Source organism: Stegostoma tigrinum, chromosome 18 (genome assembly GCF_030684315.1).
Source record: "Stegostoma tigrinum isolate sSteTig4 chromosome 18, sSteTig4.hap1, whole genome shotgun sequence".
Taxonomy (NCBI): domain Eukaryota; kingdom Metazoa; phylum Chordata; class Chondrichthyes; order Orectolobiformes; family Stegostomatidae; genus Stegostoma; species Stegostoma tigrinum.
The window spans coordinates 8599018-8619702 of NC_081371.1; the positions used below are offsets into that span (position 1 = coordinate 8599018).

The 20685-nt window shown below is 42.6% G+C and overlaps 1 protein-coding gene across 11 annotated transcripts in view; it reads left to right on the top strand.

Moving 5' to 3' along the window:
- Positions 1-20685, top strand: part of cntn1b (contactin 1b) — a 721932-nt gene that overhangs the window by 292338 nt on the left and 408909 nt on the right. For all 11 annotated transcript variants that reach the window (XM_059652304.1, XM_059652313.1, XM_059652305.1 and 8 more), the window contains 3 exons: positions 5035-5161; positions 5495-5667; positions 11234-11329. In XM_059652304.1, the coding sequence (XP_059508287.1) occupies positions 5035-5161; positions 5495-5667; positions 11234-11329 (396 nt within the window). The remainder of the gene's footprint in view (positions 1-5034; positions 5162-5494; positions 5668-11233; positions 11330-20685) is intronic.

The following is a 20685-nucleotide window of genomic DNA, read 5'->3' on the forward strand; positions in this document are numbered from 1 at the left end:
TCCACCTAAAGTAAAAGATTGTCAATTATTTCCATTTCCCTGAAAGCTCTGTCCCTTTACTCCATTCTTGCACTTGTCTTCCATATCATCGATGTAGATTCTTTAGTTTCTTTACTCTGGGTGCGGTGAGATCAAGTGTCACATGACATGCTGGTCTCATTAAACTTGTGGTTGAGCTCAGTGCTTTGATACGTTTGAATGTAGCTCGATTGTGTGTGTGAAATTGTCACGTCAGTTTACTGGGCCGTGTGGACTGTGTGCTGTGTGTGTGCGCGCGCGCGCCTTCCTAGAGCCCTGGCTTCGGTTCACCTTCCCATTCCCATGCGAGTGAGACTCGCAAGTAGACAATTAGTGACCACTGGAGGGCTTCATCTGGGCTGCGCGACTGGTATGAACCCAGCTGTCGCCCCCTTCGCCCCTTCATCTTGTGCCATTCCCCGCCCCCCTCCCGAAAACCACCATGGCCACGTTGCTTATCTGTGACCTGACTCAGTGTGTGACCCTGAGACTGAGGGGCTGTTGACCTCGCTTTCTATACAGCCCACCCCAGTGGTGCTGCTGTGCATAAGAGCTGCTGTCTCGGGTTGACAACAAACAGGGAAATGAATTCAGGGAAAGGCCCTCTCTGTGGTATCAGTACTGCCTGTTTAATGTGTGGTTTGTTGAGTTTTCTGCTCCCCCCCCCCCCCCCCTACTTTTCCGAAAAGCGGCTGCATGGGTGTCTCAGAGATAGTAGGAACTGCAGATGCTGGAGAATCTGAGATAACAAGGTGTAGAGCTGGATGAACACAGCAGGCCAAGCAGCATCAGAGGAGCAGGAAAGCTGACGTTTCAGGCCTAGACCCTTCTTCAGAAAAATGTCTCAGTGGGTTTCCCATGTTGTGTGTGCATGAGTGTACCTGTGTGTGTGTGTGTGTGTGTGTGTGTGTGTGTGTGTGTGTGTGTGTGTGTGTGTATATACTTTGGAACAAATGGAGTGTCTTGGCAGGGAGCAGTGAAGATGATAAGGCCTGGCTTTTGTGGCAGCCTTTGCCCATACCTCATTTTGTTCCTTTATGGAGGCCACTATTTGTGAGTGCTTGCAATTCCCACTCCTGGTTCCATTGATTAAGTCACCTTTGGTTTTCACAGCTGGGCAACGTCCTATTTTGTCAGTGCTTGGAATGACAACGACTGAAAATTGTTTCTGAATGCCAAGGGCTGGTATTTGCACATAAGGACTCACTTGATGTATTAGTATGAACTTCCTTGAATGCTATTTTAACACGGAATTAATCAATTTACTTCATTGTTCAAATATTGAGCAAAACTATTTCAGACCAGTAGCATTGAACTTTGTTTTAATATTGCACAGTCCAATTTCAGGCTATAAACTAATTAGTTTGGCATGAAAACCTGAAAAGCAATTTCACCTTTCATCTTAGGAGCACAAAAGCTGACGTTTCGGGCCTGAAGGGTCTTGGCCCGAAATGTCAGCTTTTGTGCTCCTAAGATGCTGCTTGGCCTGCTGTGTTCATCCCGCTCCACACTTTGTTATCTTGGATTCTCCAGCATCTGCAGTTCCCATTATCTCTGTTCAATTTCATCATTCTTTCTGAGTTACTTCTGTTATAGACACATTGAACTGATGAGTAAGAGTAGAGTGTTTGTTCCTTCTACCATTCAGTGTGATTATATCTGATCCCCTCTCTCAATACCAGATTCCTGCCTCTCCCCATACTCCTAGAAATCTTTAGCAACTATGTATCTCATGAAAAATTCAGTGATTTGGCTCCATAGTTTTCTGCGGTAGAGAATTTCACCGGCTCACCAGTGTTGGAGTAAAGAAATGTCCCCTCATCTCAGTCCTAAGCGGTCTACCCTTTGCCCCAAGGCTATGTTCTTGATTCTAGACCCCTTAGCCAGGGAAAACATCCTCCCTGAATCTTGCAACTAATGGTGGCAATGTGAGATCTCATCCGGGATTTGAACCCATGACCTTTCACAGTTATTTTGCAACAGCTTACAAAGCACGAATCGTATCTCTCGACCAATGAGCCAACTCTTGTGATCTGAGAATGTATTATTAATCTCCTCCATCCAGAGTTACCTCAGCAAGTTCTTACGAGCATACAGAAACAGTCATGTACTTTTACCATAAGAACCAAAGCATGTATTTGGTCATTCATGGCTCAATATAGAGTTACCAAGCTCACCAGCATTCTCGAACAGTTTGGTTCAGGGATGCTAATGGCTGCAGAGAATTTTCAGACTGTGTTTCATGAAATGAATATAGTGGGGGAGCTCTCACTTTTGCTGATCCAAAACTGGTTTTGGGAGAGGGAAAGGGTTTTGTGTGTGAAAAACTCCAAGCCAGAGATTTGCTGCATACAGGTCTGTCAGTAATGTCAAGGGAGTATTTAAACCAGCATCTTCAACAGCTTTGTGTCTCCTGTTTTGTCGAGTGTCTTTGTGATAGAACATTAAATAATCCGTAAACAGTGCAAGATTTAAAAGAAAATTTTCTTAAATCCTGAGATTAAAAAAAATTGAAGAATAGATCAGAGTATACATCCCACAGAAGATGTTTCAAAATATGCAGGAAAATAATTACAAGGTGCGAACCTCTCACTCATTAGCATGGATGTGTACAGATGAAATGTGCCAGAACTCTTCATTGGGACATGTTGGTTGAAGAGACATTTAGCAGGTATTGATTTGAAATGTGAAGAAATGTAAGACCAGAAACAGCTGCTGCTGATAGTAACGAGTCAGCGCTTCATGTTTCAATGTGACTTGTGTCTGCTGTTGTTATATGACGGGTCACCTATACATTCTAAAGAGAGTTTATAACTACTTCACACAGTGTTTGTGACGTGAGCGTGCTCGCCTAGATTGCCTGAATGGCTGTGATCCATTTTTGGTTAAAGTCAATTGAAGCATCTCATTTCATCTCTGAAAGCTCCACCAGTAGTTCCTGGGCTGTAGTTTGGTTTTGACTAAATACTCAAAGACGTTTGGCTGTCAGCAATTTTGGATAGTGCCTCTTGCCGCAAAGATGCTTTGTCACGGATTTGTAAACAAAAAATGAACGACATTCTGGATTGTCGACGCACTAACCATGTTGTCATCTAACAACCTACATTTGGGTAGGTTGGATATTTAGCTCGAACAGGACATAATATTGTGATTAATAACTGGTCACTGGAAGGACTCATGAAACATTCATATTTATCCAGAACTTTAAAACCAGACAGCTGATATCACTGGTACATGGTACTGTGTTTGACTTGATACAAAGTGATGCAGTATTGTAGACTTGTTTTCACATTGCTCAGAAGTTTGATGTGCATTTGGATTATATTTCCACTACATAAGTACTAGTTATGCTTGTTATAGGAATTCGGTTTTGATACAAACAGAAAGACGGTAAGCTACGAGACCGGACTGCTGATGTGACTGTGAAACACGTGTGCTGCTGGTTGTTCTAACTGGAGGTGTTCATTTTACAACATTGAAGCAGCAGGATTTACAAGAGCCTCATTCCGATAGCTTCATTTTCAAATCTTCTCCCAACAAAGCTGTCAGATCTGCTCACGAATTGCGGCTTCCCTCTGAACCTGTGGCACTCATGCAGAAGAGAGAAAGTGGTGTCAAGTCAAGGATATTTGGTGTCATCAAAGATAACAAGGTGTAGAGCTGGAAGAACACAGCAGGCCAAGCAACATCAGAGGAGCAGGAAAGCTGACGTTTCGGGTCTGGACCCTCCTGAAAATCGTCAAATGTCGGATCTGTCAAGGAATGTTCAAACGAAAGCAACTCAGCTTTGGAGGACTGTAATAAACTAAACTAACTTGGAAACAGTCTTTAACATACTCTGATTTTGTGTTTTTGCACCAACAGAGATGAAAGTCTGGCTGCCTTGTCTTCAGGGCATACTGTTCAAATATTGATTGCAGGGTTTCTTTCTAATTGGGTGTAAATCTTTCATAAAGATATTTAAAAGTTGAGTTTGCTCTGAAGTGCTCGTTCAGTTTATTACTTCGACTTCTAAGCTGCCCTCCTTGAATTATTTAATACTGCCTGTACTTTGACAATATATTGACCGTACCTTGAGAATGTACGTAAAATCAATTTAAATTTAGTGGGAATGATTCTTTGCGTAATTGAGATTGAATACATTTCATTCGTGTGGAAACTAATGCAGGCTCCCACTGTTTGGGAGCCCACAGTTAACATCGGGGTGTTTGTGTAGTGTGATCCACCAGGCATTTGATATCGTTTTGCCCCAGCATCTGTTAACATTTGTCGCATGGTTGTTACACTTGTACTGAATGACACCGGGGCTTCCCAAGTGTGGCTTTATTTGCCTTGGGGACGTTAGAGCAAATTGACCAAGTTAGTAACTGAGAGAAGGAATGAGTGATGTGTTTAAGTGGTGCAAATTATGGGACCATAAGTTTCAGTTTGCCGCATCAACGTTGGGCAGATGGTGGAAGTTTCTAAGTTGCAGCATTTGAGAATCTAAGGACAAGGACTAATTGGTTCAATCTGAAGCAAAATTAGTTGAACCCTTTAAAGAGTGCCACAGCTCGCCATGTGTCTTGAATAATTGCTTGATTTATGGGTTTTGAGTATTTGTGGTAAATGTAAGATAGAAGGATGGGCCCAAGGAAGACGGTGTCAGGACGAAATAACTTGCATTTGGTGTTGGAGGAATATTGAGGGAAAGGAATGAGTTACATTCACCATCTGTTCGTACTCTTCCAATGCACGTGACACCATGAAAAGTGAAACAAGATGTGCTGTAGTGGGAGATTGGCTAACTGATAATACGCCATTGATGCTAATGAAGTGTAAGTAACAAAAATAATAGCGGAATCATATCGAGCTGTGGAAATCTAGTGCATGGAAAGAACCCATTGGCACATTGTGTCCAATGGATGGACTAGATAAGACCTGCACTGAACTGTTAAGAGTTCTATTGTTGGACATGCCACGGTATTTCATACATGTGCAGCCTCTGGCTATAATACCTGTGTTTTATACTTACAGAAGACAGTAGGCAGCATGGACCAGTGTTTGAAGAGCAACCACTCCCTACAATCTACCCAAAAGAGTCTGAGGAGGCAAAAGTGTCTCTAAACTGCCGGGTTCGGGCAAATCCCCCCCCAGTTTACAGGTAAAAGTAATGCTTTCTGTTTTGTATACATGAACCTGTCTTTTGTAAGTGTTCAAGGAATATTGCTCCATGTGTCTCTTATCCATATGAGAAAGTATGTCAAACTAACTGACCTCACGTTATATTCACTTCTACTTTTCCTGTCCCCTATTGATATCATTTGATTGCCAGGTGAGTACTGGAATGGTCTTGACTTGCCTTTGCATTCATGTTTCCTGTCACAAATACCACTGTTTCAAAGATAAGTGAAGGAATGTCTTGTGGGTTCAGGACTCCCCAGTAGCTGATGTTTGTATTGAATTATATGTGGAAATCGTTTTGTGTTTGATATAGGTGGAAAGTGAACAACCGTGACATTAATGTGGATGATACTCGTTACAATATGATTGGTGGTAACCTTGTTATCAACAACCCAGAAGAGGTCAAGGATCGTGGCAAATATCAGTGTCTTGCAACAAACAAGTATGGAACTATCGTCAGCAAAGAAGCCAGCCTGCAATTTGGATGTACGTAATAACTTGGAAATCAGAAATCTCCCTCCTCTGATCTATATACCAGTTTCTATTTGTTAACTATTTCATGTTTGCCTTTTAACTTCCTCATGTATTGCAGCTGGGGCTCAGTAGTAATACCCTATCCATTGGTTGTAAGCTTCTACTTAAGCACATAATCCAACCTAGTTCATTGGAATTCTGGAGATTGAGGGGCAATCTTGTAGAAACATACAAAATTGTGAAGGGAATGGATAAGATAGAAGTGGAGAGGATGTTCCCACTGGCAGATGAAGCTAGGACAAGAGGGCATAGCCTCAGGATTAGAGGGAGCAGATTTAGGGCTGAATTGAGAAGGAACTTCTTCACCCAGAAGGTTGTTAATCTATGGAATTCCTTGCCCAGTGAAATAATTGATGCTACTCCAGTAAACATTTTTAAAGCTAAGGTAGATATTTTTTGAACAATAAAGGAATTAAGGGATACGGTGAGAGCACGGGTAAGTGGATCTGAGTCCACAAAAACACCAGCCATGATCTTATGGAATGGCGGAGTGAGCTCGAAGGTCTGAATGGCCTACTCCTGCTCCTAGCTCTAATGTTCTAGTTCTCAGGTACCACACTCTGAAAGTGATGCACTGTCAGAGGTGCCAGCTTTTACAAGAACTTGAATTTATAGAGCACCCTTTAGTGTGATAAAACCCCCCAAGAAATTTGAAGTGTTTTTTTTTAAAAAAGTACTGTACCCACCCACTTTAGGAGATTGGGTCAGAGTGATCCAGCAGAGAAACAGGCTCTTCGAACCAACTCGCCCAAATCGACTCTGTTCCCAAACTAAAATAGTCCCACCTGATAGGCCCATATCCCTCTAAACCTTGCTTAGTCATGAACTTATCCAGATGTCTTTTAATTGTACCTGCAGCCACCACTTTCTCTGACAGTACATTCCATGCAAGAGCCACTCTCTGTGTTTAAAAAAGAAAGTAGCTTGGTTACAGAGCTACATAATAAGTAATATATTAAAGGAGGAAAATTGATGGAAAAGGGTAGAAAGTGTACTCCAGAGTTGAAGATCTAGACAGCTCCAGCTGGAAGCTTGACCACCACTGTCCATGTGATTAGAATCAGAGGACCATAACTGGAGGAAAGCAGAGATATCACAGGCTTGCAGGACTGGAGGATGTTCCAGAGACAGGGATCGCCAGGGAGGGATTTGGAAATGGAGATGCGAATTTTAAAATTAAAACGTTGCTTAACCAGAACCCAGTGCAGGTCAGATAATTTTGAAATGGGACACGTTCTGAATTAAGACAATGGGCAGCAGAATTTGAGATGACCTCATATTAACAGAAGTTAGAATGCAAGAGACCAGCCACAAATTCTTCACATTGAAATGTTCAGTTGGGCCCCATTTGCCCTCTTGGGTAGATGTTTGTGATCCCACCACAGTATTGTAAGAAAAGCAGAGAGGTTCTTTGGGAATTCTGGTCAGTTGTCCCTCAAACAGTATTGTAGAGAAAGTGGACAATGTGTCGTTTGTTGGAATTTGGTTTGATGATTTCAGTTGTGTTAAAACATACCATCATATTGCTCGTAATATAACTGATGCTGCACTTCAGAACTGCTGTATAGGTTGCCAGGTGTTTGGGGTTGTGAGAGGCTTTTCCCTATCAAATATCTGATGGTCGTAGACATAACACTCAGTAACTAACTATAACAGGAAGACACAGGGACTCTCATTTAGTGGAATTGGTTGGTGCAGGCCAAAGAACATTTTGAAGAATCAATCAGATGCAATGCAGCAGCTCAAACTCAAATGTGGATGTCCAGAGTAGTTGCTCTTGTCATTTCTAAAACTGAGACCTTGTGCAAATTGAGTGAAGGTACGATGAGCTCTGCGTGGAAATTGATTTGGACCAAACCAATCACCTCTGTTTGCACATCTTCATGCACCATTAATCGTTTCCTTCACTCCTTTTGTAACACATAAACCTTTGACGCTTGAATTTTTACACCGCTATCTGATTGTTGAGAGCACATCCTTTCCAAAGTTGTAAGTGCATCTGACTTCTAGGTCTGCCTAAATATTCTCGTCCGTTTCCAAAGAATCTGCGTTGAATTCACTGTGATCGGTTTGAACCAAGTCGGATTTTAATTGGAAACTCGCTGTTCAAAGTAGCTCTATGTTTGAGCTAGTCTGAGATGAAGCACCTTCTAGTTTGCTGCTTTGGGGACACATAGGAAGAATGTAACACCTGTGTTGCTCCATCCTCTGTTGATCTCTTGAAAGTGGTATAATGTGTGAAGTAAATTACTGATGTTCACATTCATTAATGCAACTTCATGAAGATTGGTATCATCTCATTATAATTGGCGTATCATTTTAGTCAGTTGTTTAAGTTTGCAATTAGCTTCTTCCTGTTTATTATCAGTTAACACGTGTTCACAACCTTCTTCAGTAAAAAAGCTGTATATCATCGAATCCATGATTGATCATTCACCTTTCCTGACACTTCCCAATCTTCCTGATGGGTTGCTTTATGCACCTTGATCCTTTGGCCAGGCATTTCAATAAAATAAAGAGCACAGAATGGAACCGCCGGGGAGAATTTATTATCCACTGCTGATTTTTTACCATTACCGTTTTGTAATTGCCCACTCAGGACTTGTTGGATGAGTTCATTTGAGAATAATAAGTCGTACCCCTCAGCAATTCATCGTGCGATTCTCTGTTTGCTGTTACTATACTCTAAAAGATGGTCAGGGAGAGATTACTGAGCTATAAATACCACTCATTATTTATCGGAGAAGGAGAGAAAGGAGTTTGCAATGAATGCTTCTGAACTCCTGACCACTCTGAGTAAGCACATGCCTCTGTAATGTGTCCCTGGCCATCCATTAATTCTCCAGGTTGTGCAGTAGCATGAAATTTGCTTCTGAATTAATTGATCTTACAAAGTCCTGACAAAGCAGTCTGGAATCAGCAAAGGTATGCTTCAGCTGTGGTTCAGTGAGCCCCGAAGCTGTTTTTTGCCCCGTGTGTTGAAGGAAAGAGCAGTTTGGAAACCTCTGTCCTTGCATTCATTTCATAAAATCCTGGCAATCTGTCAGTTGTACCATCGTGGCCATGCTGAAGGTGAGGAATTATCATGGTTGATCCAAAGTTCCTGAGTTAACTGGAGCCAGGCTAGTCATGGTAATGGGATTCAGTTCCATTAGGATGCGAGGGGCAGTTTTGTTTGGGGTCTTCAAACCTTGTTCACTAACAGCTACTGGCATCACTCATGTCAATGTTTTGTGAGAATTGGTTGTGACATCTCCCAGGGGTCAACTGATGTATTGATGACCAACATGAAGAAACGTCCCCTCTGGGCAGCTGTGGGAGGGATTCCATGGAATTATCTATCAGAAGGAGTCAGAACAAAAGGGCCTGTCCTTCCAGAGCCCTGTTCCACCCTTTGTAGTATCTGGGACCATATGTTTAAACACTGCAGGGTCTGCTCTTGAGCACCCTTTCTGGCACCTCTTCCATTTTATGATTTCCTCCTTGAGGGGAGTCAGGAAATGTGAATGCGTCTCTGTTTTATTTACAACTAGTTTCTGTTTCCCTATCGTAAGGTGACTGTTGTGAGGCCAGGTGTCTCGCAGATTCTGTGGAAGATGAACATTACCCCATGTGGCACCGTCCTTCTAAAGGGGAAGAATCCCTGAGGATGAATACAAGACCATTCAGTCTAAATGCACTGCAGATAATAGGACACTTACACATGTAATTACAAGAATGAACAGTGAATGTTTTTGCACTAGGTTATATTTCTTTGAAGAAGCATGGATGGGTTGAGGAGGGTCTTTGATTATCTGTCGGTTACTGCTGCGTACAGCTTGGTGAACTTAGTTATTGGGACTCAGCCCAGTCTCTGTGATCCTATTACAAACCAGATCAGACGACCTCAAAATATATTAAGAAAGTAGCCTAAACCCTACTCCTTTCTTAGCTTAAAGATAACTGGCATGTGTTTTTTTGCAGTTGCAATTTAATTGGTGAAACTACTCAACGTTAAGCAAAACAAAATTTATTCGAACACAATAGTTAAATACAACCAGAGAAAGAAGAACTTGGGAAACTTAACTCTATTGGAAAGCTTAACAGATTAAGAGATACAGTAACTTTTACTAATTAACTGTTGCAATGCAGTAACATCCCAGAAACACTCCCTTGGCAAAAAAGCAAATTTAGAACATAGATTGCCTCACATGCAACTCTTGTCTCTGGAAGAAAATCCCCAGATTTTGGTTGTAACTGAGAGAAACAAAAAAAATAACTTTCCCCTCTTCAAGACCCCCAAAACAACTTCTGTTGGAAGTTAAAACTAAAGATTCCTGGTGTAGTGAGTGGGAGCTTGACCACACACATCAGGCTGCTTCTATTGTTTCAACTTCTTTAAAAAAAAATCAAGACTTCACAAGTTGTCCATGTTCTCATAGACTGCTCACCACCTTGCCTTCCCAATCACTGTTTAAAAGAAAACAGAACAAAGTAATGCCTTGAAGCCACAGCATTGTCACAATCCTGTTCCACAGTGAAATTTGCTCAGATGTGTCCCAAATTAAATTAATGTTTGAGCCAACAGGAGCGCCACTCAGTAAAAGATTTGTTCTATGTGCATTTCTTGAAGAGAAAGCAAAATCTCAGGGTAGTTTAAACTTTTTATTTAAAGTATTCCTTCATATTATAGTGAGAAAACAAACCTCCCAGCGGTGACCATTTTTAAATATGCAGTTCGCAGGAACCCACTCGGTGCTCTGCTGTTGTGTTAAAGTTTTGTTGCCAGCTGTTTCCTGTATCTGCGCGTTTTTGATGCAGTTCTGGGTGTTACCCATTAAGCTACTGCAGTGAGTTCATTGTGGAGCTGGAGGAACACAGCGGGTCAGGCACCATCACAGGAGCGGTAAACTCGAAACGCCAACGTTCCTGCCCCTCTCATACTGCCTGACCTGCTGCTCACTCTGACTTCAGCATCTGCAGTTCTTGCTGTCTCCTGTAATGAATTCATGCTTGTTCCGTGTTGATGGCTGAACGTGACACTGCCAATCAGGTTCCTTTAAATAGACATGAAAACATTTTGCTTTACACTGCAGAAATAGTTGACCGAAATATCATTCTGGTGTTTGATGGACTGCTGGAGGGTACAGTTTGTGTCAGCAAGAATAAATTGGAATTGACATTTGATTGTATTGAAATCTGTATCCAACCTGCCATAAGCTCACCTTGAGATGGTAAGAACTGTCGATGCTGGAGTCAGAGATAACACAGTGTGGAGCTGGAGGAAGACAGCAGGCCGGTCAGCATCAGAGGAGCAGGAAAGCTGACGTTTCAGGTCGGGACCCTTCTTCAGAAATTGTGAAGAAGGGTCCCGACCCGAACATCAGCGTTCCTGCTGCTGTCTTCCTCCAGCTCCACACTGTGTTATAAGCTCATCTTGTTAGGTCAGTTAACAATCTCAGCTTTACTTTACAAAATTGCAACTTGTGAATTTTAGTGAATAAGAAAGACTGTTTCAGCAGCTGTCTCTCTTTTCTAGACCTGGAGAGATTTCCGACAGAGGAACGCCAAGCTGTGGAAGTGAATTTAGGAGTTGGAGTCATGCTTCTTTGCGCTGCTCCTCCCCATTTCCCAGGTAATTATACATGGCTACAAATTTCAATGTTACTTGAACTGTACTTTCCTTCTCTTGCCAATTTCACCTTCTTCCCTCTTCCCCCGAAGACATTGTTTCATTCCTGGACTGTTGTTTATGGATACAGCTCGTGATTAATGTTTTGTCGTGATTGGATGTTTTGATGTGAGCATTGGCAGTTGGATGGGTTGTGGGCATTCTTTGAAATTAACCATAGAGTCACAATGAGACATATATGATAACCTTTCAGAATTCTGCTCTAAAAGGTACACAGTATTTCTCTCTGGACAGCACTGAACAAAGCCATAATCATAATGGCATTGGAGAAACTGTGATAAGACTATAAGACATAGGAGCAGAAATTAGGCTATTCGGACCATCAAATCTGCTCTGCCATCCAGTCATGGCTGATAAGTTCCTCAACTCCATTTTCCCGCTTTCTCCTCATAACCCTTGATCACCTTGATAATCAAGAACTTGTCTATCTCAACCTTAAATGTACTCAATGACTTGGCCTCCACAGCCTTCTGCAGCAGTGAATTCCACAGATTCACCACTCCCTGGCTGAAGAAGTTTCTCCATATCTCCATTTTAATAGGTTTTACCTTTACTTAAGGCTGTACCCTTGGGTCCTAGTCTCTCCTACAAATGAAAACATCTTCCCAACACCCACTCTGTCCAGACCATTCAGTATTTTGTAAGTTTTAATTAGATCCCCCCTCATCCTTCTAAACTCCAATGAGTATAGTCCCAGAGTCCTCAAACATGCCTCATATGTTAAGCTTTTCATTCCTGGGACCATTCTCATCCAACTCCTCTCCATTTAGAGAAACACTGACAATGCTGTTGCATTCTCACCATGTCACAAGTGGAATCATGAAGTGTTAGAACATTTGTGGGTCTATCAGTTCTTGGCTGAGCTAGACATATGACACACTGTCCAGTTAGTACTGGGTGACCATCCTGGAATTCTCTCCCTAAGGTCATTGTGGGCCAATCTACAGCTTATGGACTGCAACGGTTTAGGAAGGCAGCTCACCACCACCTTCTCAAGGTCATAAATTATGGCCAGCCAGCAACACCCACATCCTATGAGTGAACAAAAAAGAAGTACTAATCCCTTGCATTTTCCGCAGCGCTTTGCAAGCCCCTTCAGATGTCAAGTGTTTCAAATATTTCACATCCCATTCTTCTAGAGCTTAACTACTATTGGCCCATTTTATACAGCCTGTCATCACAGAAACCTTTGCTATCCCTCTTACACTACATATATATCCTCACTTAAAGACGGTGACCAATACACCGACTCCCCTTGTTGTTTACTCTGCAAATCACTGGACAGTTATAACAAGATTTCCTTACTCCTGTACTCCAATTTCTTTGCAAAAAAAAGTGCCATTGTTGTGATTTTCAGACATTTACGCTGTATTTTTGTAATAAAACAAAAATACTGAGGATGCCCGAAATCTGAAAAAGAAAGCTGAAAGTATTGGAGAAACTCAGCAAATGTGGTAACCCTTGTGTGGAGAGCAACAGAGTTAACTTTTTGAGTTCGATATGACTTTTCTGAGAGAGCGTGCAGCACTTTCTGTTGCATTTCTGTGCTCCTTGTACGAGTGAACCCACGTCTCTGTGAATGCCAGTGGTTATAAGTTCTGCACGTTTCAAAGCACAGCCCGCTTTTTTTATTCTGGTAACTGAAGTGAGTAAATCTCATATTTGCTTACATTACGCTCCATCCGCCACATTACGGCCCACTAAATTACCTTGCCTCTCTCTTTGTAATATCTTTGCGATCTTGCAATTTCCATTCCAACCTAGCTTTGTATTGTCAGCAAACCCGATAGGCCACTTGCCGCATCTGAATCACTGAGATAGATTGCCAATATTTGAGGATCCAGAATTGATCCTTGAAGTACTTCGCTTGGTACAGGCCAGTCAACTAGAAATTGTCTCATTTATCTGAACTGTCTGCTTCTTGTCTGTTCATCAGTCCACTGCTGATATCTTCACCCAACTTCACGTACTGTTTACTTGTCTATTACTGGCTTGTTCCACTCCTTATCAGATGTCTTTTGGAAATTCAAATATACTGGGTCTACTTGTGCTCCCTTATCTACCACACTGGATACATTCTGAAAGAACTCAACACATTTATTAAGCACAGGTTCTCTTTTGTAAAATGGTGTTACTTTTGCTGATTTGTACTATAGTTTTATGAATACACTATTAAGTCTTCCTCAGTAGTAGATTAAAGGGCTTTTGCCATTCAATGGTAGTATCTTTGAGCCAGGAGTCCCGGGCTCAAGTCCTAATTATTCTGGAGATTTGTAATAGCATCTTTGAGCTGGTTGATTCGAAAAATAGGTAATAATTAGAAAAGTAAATTGCAGAAAGAACAGGGGTGTAGGGTACTCATGATACAGTGGAAGACAACATATGCCAGACTGACATGTCTGTAATATCCTACTTATCTGTCGCTCGTTTCTCGAACAGCAGTGTTAAATTTGATATTATCTGATCACTGGGGCTGTTCTAGAATCTAGGGAATATTGGGAAATCATAACCAGTGTTTCTGCTATCTATGCAGCTACTTATTTTCGAAAGGGCATAAGCTCTTGGGTGCTGGAATTTGTTGAATTTTAGTCCCTAAAGTTTCTCCAACACTTGTTCTTTACTTTAAGCTCCTTGCTTACTCTGCAAATCACTGGACAGTTATAACAAGATTTCCTTACTCCTGTACTCCAATTTCTTTGCAAAAAAAAGTGCCATTGTTGTGATTTTCAGACATTTACGCTGTATTTTTGTAATAAAACAAAAATACTGAGGATGCCCGAAATCTGAAAAAGAAAGCTGAAAGTATTGGAGAAACTCAGCATCCCCTTGGATGCCTTTAATTTTGTCAGTGTCTCCATACTTTCCTCATCTCCCTTGATAATTTGCCCTGTCTGCCTCGAAAGGACCCCTGTTCACTTTTCTGCTTTTGATATATTTAAAACAATGTTGCAGTCTATTTTTAAAATTTAGGCTTGCATTTTTATCTTTCCCTTCATTTTTATAAACCGTTTTAATTACCCATTGCTGGTTTCTGACACATTGCCAATCCTCATCCTTAATCAACAGTGTAGGCATCATCTTTTAATCTACCAGCATCCTTAATTTCAAACAGTACCAGAGTTTGCTGGAGAACCTCAGCGGGTCTGGTAGGATTTGTGGAGAGAAAACAAAGTTAAGGTTTTGAGTCCACTGACCCTCCAAAGACATCTGTAGTGATTGGAAAGAGGTGGATCTCATTGAGTATGAGTTCCCTGACTGGGGCTGTTAATGCTAGCACCTGTCTCTCAGGATTGGCTCTGAGCTAGCTGGTCAGAATCCATTTCCTGTGCATATAAGACTAAGAGGTGACTTGGCAACAGGATACCAGCCTCTATGGAACGTTGAGATGATCACACTGCTTTCTCTCTATATTGTGCAGAGTTTCCCTGGCAACTTCTGTTTGGGTTTAAATCTTCAGCATCCACCGTTCTTAATTTTATTTCAATATCCTGTGTTTGCCTAGTTGGTCACATGTGGAGTTTTAGATGCTGAGATGTTTCTCTCCTCCATGAAGGAATCTAAAACTAGGTGGACACTGTTTAAAGATAAGGATCTCCCATTTAAGATGGAGATGAGGAAAGCTTTATTTTCTCAGGGGGTCATGAGTCTTTGGAATTTTCCTGCACACACAGCACTAGACATTGTGTCGCACAGTCCATTCAGTGCTGAGTTGGACAAATTTCTGAACGACAAGGAAGTTTGCTTGGTGAGGTGTTACGCAGAAAAGTGTAGCTATGACCATAGTCCAATCAAGCATGACCTTGTTGCATGGTATGAGATGAAATCTATTTTCAGTTGCCTCTCTTTGAACTGGGAAAGTCAGCAATCTGTGAGCTGTAACGTTCAGAGCACACTCCATCCCAGCAGTTGCCAGGTACCTACATTCAGTTTCACTTAGCAATAGGAGTGGGTCTTATTCCAAGGCTTTCAACTGGTCACTCAGGACAGTTAGGGGCTGCTGAAAAGAAGTTCAAATGTTGAAGCTGTCTCCAGAGAGAGTGAGTATTTGAGTGGAGGAGAGAGAGTAGACTCTGTGCTGGGCAGTGCTCCTGTCAACTGCATTGCTGAAGGCACTTGAAGTATATAGGATGTGTGTAGTGATGGTCAGTGATGTCCTGGGAGCTATGGCAAACTCTGAAGAAGTCAGATACCGTCAATAGTTGAGTGCACCTGAGATGCGCATTTAGTACTTGCCGGATACATCTGGGAATGCCTCAAAGGCAGTTTTATCTCGGTGAAGCTAGTTGTCATTGAAGAGCTGGCGTGTTACTTGCGATGGCAGTTTCAGATTCGAGGGAAGTGTAGAACCAGGAAAAGAGGATGATCTGCAGAATGGGAGCCGTAATTAAAGGCATAACAGAGCAGTTGTTGAGAGGAAATCTGAGGGCCAAATCAGTGAAAGTGAAGAATTGTAACCCCCTGCCATGCGTAGTGGACAGAGTCATCAGCAGTACTGTCACGTGACACAAGCAAATGAATAACCCACATGACCATGCGTATGTTTGGTAGAACAAAGCCATTTGGCTCCAAACCACTTCACAATCTTGGCCCAAGTGTGCATAAAAGAGCTGAATTCAAGAGCTCTGGTAAGAATAACTGCCCTTGACATCAGGACTGGATTGACTGAGTGTGGCATGAAAAGGCTGGAGCAAAGTTAGAGAAGGGGGTTCAGGGGACTGTCTGCTGGTTAGACTCATACCTGGCACATAGGAACATGGCTGTGGTTGTTAGTGGTCAGTACCTCAGCTGCAAGACATCTTTGCAGGAGCTGCTTGGGGTAGTGTCTGAGGCTCAAGCACTTTTGGCTGCTTCATCAAAACCATCCCTCCATCATCAGGTCAGCGATGGAGTTGTTCACTGATGATTGCACAACATTCAATACCACCCATGATACTGAAGCAGTCTGTAACTGCGTGCAGCTAGAACTGGACAATGTCCAGGCTCAAGCCGGAGAGTAGCAAGAAACTTTCAAGCCCCACAAGTGGCAGTCCGTGACCAACTCCAGCGAGAGGGTTTCATATCATCGGCTCTTGACATTCAGTGGCACCACTATCACTGAAGCCCTATTGGTGATAACCTGGGTGTTACTATTGACAAGAAACTGAACTGAAGTTCCCATATACATACTGTGGCTGCAAGAGCAGCTTAGAAGTTAGGAATACTGTGGTGAATAACACACTTTCTGACTCCCCAAAGCCTGTCCACCATCTCCAAAGCACAAGTCTGGAGTGTAATGGAATGCTCCCCAGTTCCCTGCATGGTGACAGCTCCAAGAAACTTGACACCATCCAAGATAACACAACCTGCTTGATTAACACCACATCCTTAAACGTTGCCTCCCTCTTCCATTGATGCTCAGCCGCAGCAGTGTGTACCATCTCCAAGGTGCATTGCAGAAATGTGCCAAGGCAACTTAGGCAGCACCTTCCATCTGGAAGGACAATGGCAGCAGATACATGGGAATACTGCCACCTACAAATTCCCCTCTTGGCCACTTACCATCCTGACTTGGAAATCTGTTCTTGTTCCTTCAGTGTTGCTGGGTCAATGTCCTGGAACTCTCTTCCTAGCAGCATTCTGAGTCTCTCAACAATAAATTGATTCCACTCTCTGGTGACTGTGTGGCATTTGCACATTCTCCCACTGTCTGTGTGGGTTTCCTATGGGTACTCCGGTTTCCCTCCACAGTCTAAAGACTTGCCGGTTGCGGGGGTTAGCCATAGGAAATGCAGGGTTACAGGGATAGGGAGGTGGGTCTGGGTAGGATGCTCGTCAGAGGATTGGTGTAGACTCACTGGGTCGAACAGCCTGTTTCCACACTAGGGATTCTAGTATTGTCTGAAATGGACTGCAACTGATCAGCAAAGTATCTTAGCCCCACGATCTCAAGGGGAGCTTGGGCTGGATGATGTCCGTTGGCCCTGCCTGTGATTTTCACACCCACTAAATGGATTTGGGAGTAAAATTTTTTGTTGACTGTAGTTTGGTTTAATGATTAGTTTTTTTTTGAGAGATAGTAGGAACTGCAGATGCTGGAGAATTTGAGATAACAAGGTGTAGAGCTGGATGAACAGAGCAGGCCAAGCAACATCATCGGAGCAGGAAAGCTGATGTTTCGGGCCGAGATTCTTCTTCAGAAAATGCTGCATGCTATGTTCATCCAGCTCAATACCTTGTTATCTCAGTTTTTTTTTAGTTTTAGATTATCAATTTCAGAAAGTAACAATGACATTTTCCCATTTCCTACTTAAAAACACTACCCAAGCCTAAAGAACAGGTTTAAAAATAGCAACTATTCCTCTCCTTCTTGTCTCTCGTTCCGCATCCGATTTCTTTTGCTCCACTCACTTTTATTTTATCTCCACTCCTCTCAGCCTTTGGGCTGCTGTATTCTCATATCTCTGCTCCTGATGGTCCCCTGATGCACTGGACCCCATGCTTCAAGAAAATTGACCGTGTTTCAACAATCCTGCATTTTGGGAATTGTCTCCTAACTGGTCACACTTTTTGTCAAGCCAGTGTGATCGGAGGGTGGGATCCTTGGAGCAGGAGGCTGGGACACAGATTCCCTTCTGGCAAAAGTCTGTTTGAGACTTGGAAGTCATTTCATGATGTTGTCATTGCCATTTCAGTTGTGGCTGGGATTCTGCAGTCACCCTGCAAAAAGATCTGCATGTACGCAGGTTTGAATAGTTAAGGCTTTCTTGTGGGCTCAAGACAGAAACCTGCTACAGCAGAAATGTGCCTGTGTCCCCCAAAAGGCAAGTCACTCATGCAAACACTTCTGCCTTGTTCTCCATCTCAGACTTTGGACTACAATGTTTACAGTAAGGTATTCTTGAATGGGAAGTAAACAGTACCTAATTTTGGCAGATGAAGCTGATTGATGGTGAGGATAGAGAAGGACAGAGGGATTACTTTTGAGGACAATCTTTAGTCTGCACGAGGAGATGCTGCAACAGTCTGACATTCACCGCTCTGTTCCTGCCCTCTCCTCCTGCCAGTGTCCTAAGGGACAATGCTCAATTTATTGATGTCCTCAAGCCAAATGGCAATCAAGCTGTGCACATGACCAACTGAGGTCCCACATCTGTCTGTTTGTGGATGAGATTGTCTGCTTCTTTTGATGTCCTCCATCTTGGATCTTTTCAAAGAGACTCGCTCACTTCCTTCCCTTATGATAGCAGATTATCTTTCGAGACCAAGTGACCTCTGAAAAAGTTCTAGGAGTTAGTATGGACTTGGGGAGCTACAGCCGTGGATACAGAATGAACTTAGTTTAACTCGGTGATTGAGGGCAGCTTCTCTGATTAAACTCTCTGATTCTATCAATGAAACCACATTTCAAATACAGGGGCTTCTGTTGTAACGCATGTTCTGGCAATGAGAATTGGCTATAATGTGACTGACGAATAGGGGAGCGCTATGTCTAAAACACGAACGTGTGTTGGCTATAACGAGATTCCATCAGGTAGGCACCTTGCAGTCAGGAGCCCCTTCCTAATGATACTCACAGTGTACTTGTACAGTGCTGTGATTCTGAGATTGCCAGAGAAATTCTCCCTGTCAGCCTTTATTAAAACTGAGAAGTGAGAAGCCAGCAGGTCTATTGTCAGGAAAAGTAGGGTGTCGAGGAGAATGCAAAACAGTATATCTAACTTAGCTTAGAAGGAAACACTGTGAGGCACAGGATCTGGCTACCACAGGAGGCTCCAACAGCCTATTTAAGTAATTACTCAGATCCCATGACTTATTTACTTTAATGAGCGAGAAAATGGTAACCACATTTCAAATACAGGGGAATCTCTTGTAACGCATGTTCTGGCAATGAGAATTGGCTGTAATGCGACTGACAAACAGGGGACGAATACTTAACATTTACGTAATTAGTCAGATCTTGTGACTTATTTTTTATCTTGAGTTTCCCACCTTTGCTCCATATCCCTCGATATCCTTGTGGTGTGGTGATAAGATAGCTGGAGGAGTCTGAGTTGCTATGGCAAGGTACATATATGTATATGTCACAGTCTGGAACAATGGATAGTGGGTGTAGAGTTACCAATGTTCTCTCAGCCACACAACCTACCAGGAATCTCCCGCAATCTTACAGTCTGCGACTGGCGGTGTTGGAAGAATTTGCTGATTGATACTCAGTCTTTTCACTCACATTGTGAATGCACCTTCCCTGGCCACTGAGTTCTGAGGCAGGACTTGAACCTGGATCTTGTTGCTGACAAAGCCTTCCATCTTTCATGGCCACAGGATGTTACAAAAAAAGCTTGACAGCCATTGAAGTATTTTTGAAGTGCAGTCATTGTAGAAAGTACAGCAGATAATGTTCACAACAACACTTTCACATGATCAACAATGTGGTAATGATCAGACAATCTGTCATTGTGTTGCTGTCTAAGGGATAAGTATGGATCAGAACACCTGGGTAATTATCCCGCACCTTTTAGAAATAGGGAGGACGGTTGGGTCAATCTGAGAAGGAGCTACGAACCTGCTGTCACAGTCGGACCAGCCTGTCTGAACAGACGCTGATGGAGGCGCTATCCTTTGTGTTAATGTTCTTTTGGTGGTCTGCCCCAACCCTGTTTTTCCCATAGGCCCAGTTATTTATAGAGTGCATTTTTCTGTGATGCAATGTTGTGCTGGAAATCACGTTATAGCAGAACCCCCTGCGCTCAGTTACAACATTTGGAATGCCAGCTGCCAGCATCGCTATTGAACCTGCTGGAAATGCAACAGAGTAGCCTTAAGTGAAATCCCTGAAGGATTCAGGCTCCTTATTTGTGCAGGTTCGTTGTCTCAATGAGAAATGTTTTTGTACAATGCATATCTTTTGCCACCTTGTGGCTGTTAACAGTCAGTAGATAGGAAACATTCAAGTGATTTTATCTCTCTTCCAATACCTTTGGATTCAAGAAAATTATTTGATGTAGACAACCATGTCAGTAATTGATATTGAAGTGTCCAAGTGTGGTGACTGGAGAAGACTCCCAAGATCCTAGAAAAGGCTCACAGACTGGGTTTTGAGCTGGGAAAGAGGGAAGTGGATGGTGAATTAGCATTGCTGCAAAGTGCAGAGCCTCCACTGTTACAGCTGACTGCGTGGACTTAATAAATCGGCAAGCATTACAATTTGGTTAAGACCTGCCTTACATCATCGCACAAAGCTAAGCTCTGCTTTCTGTTTTAAGCCCCCGATTACAGTTGCTTCCTGTCAGTAATCCCAGGCAGCATACAGCATTACTTCT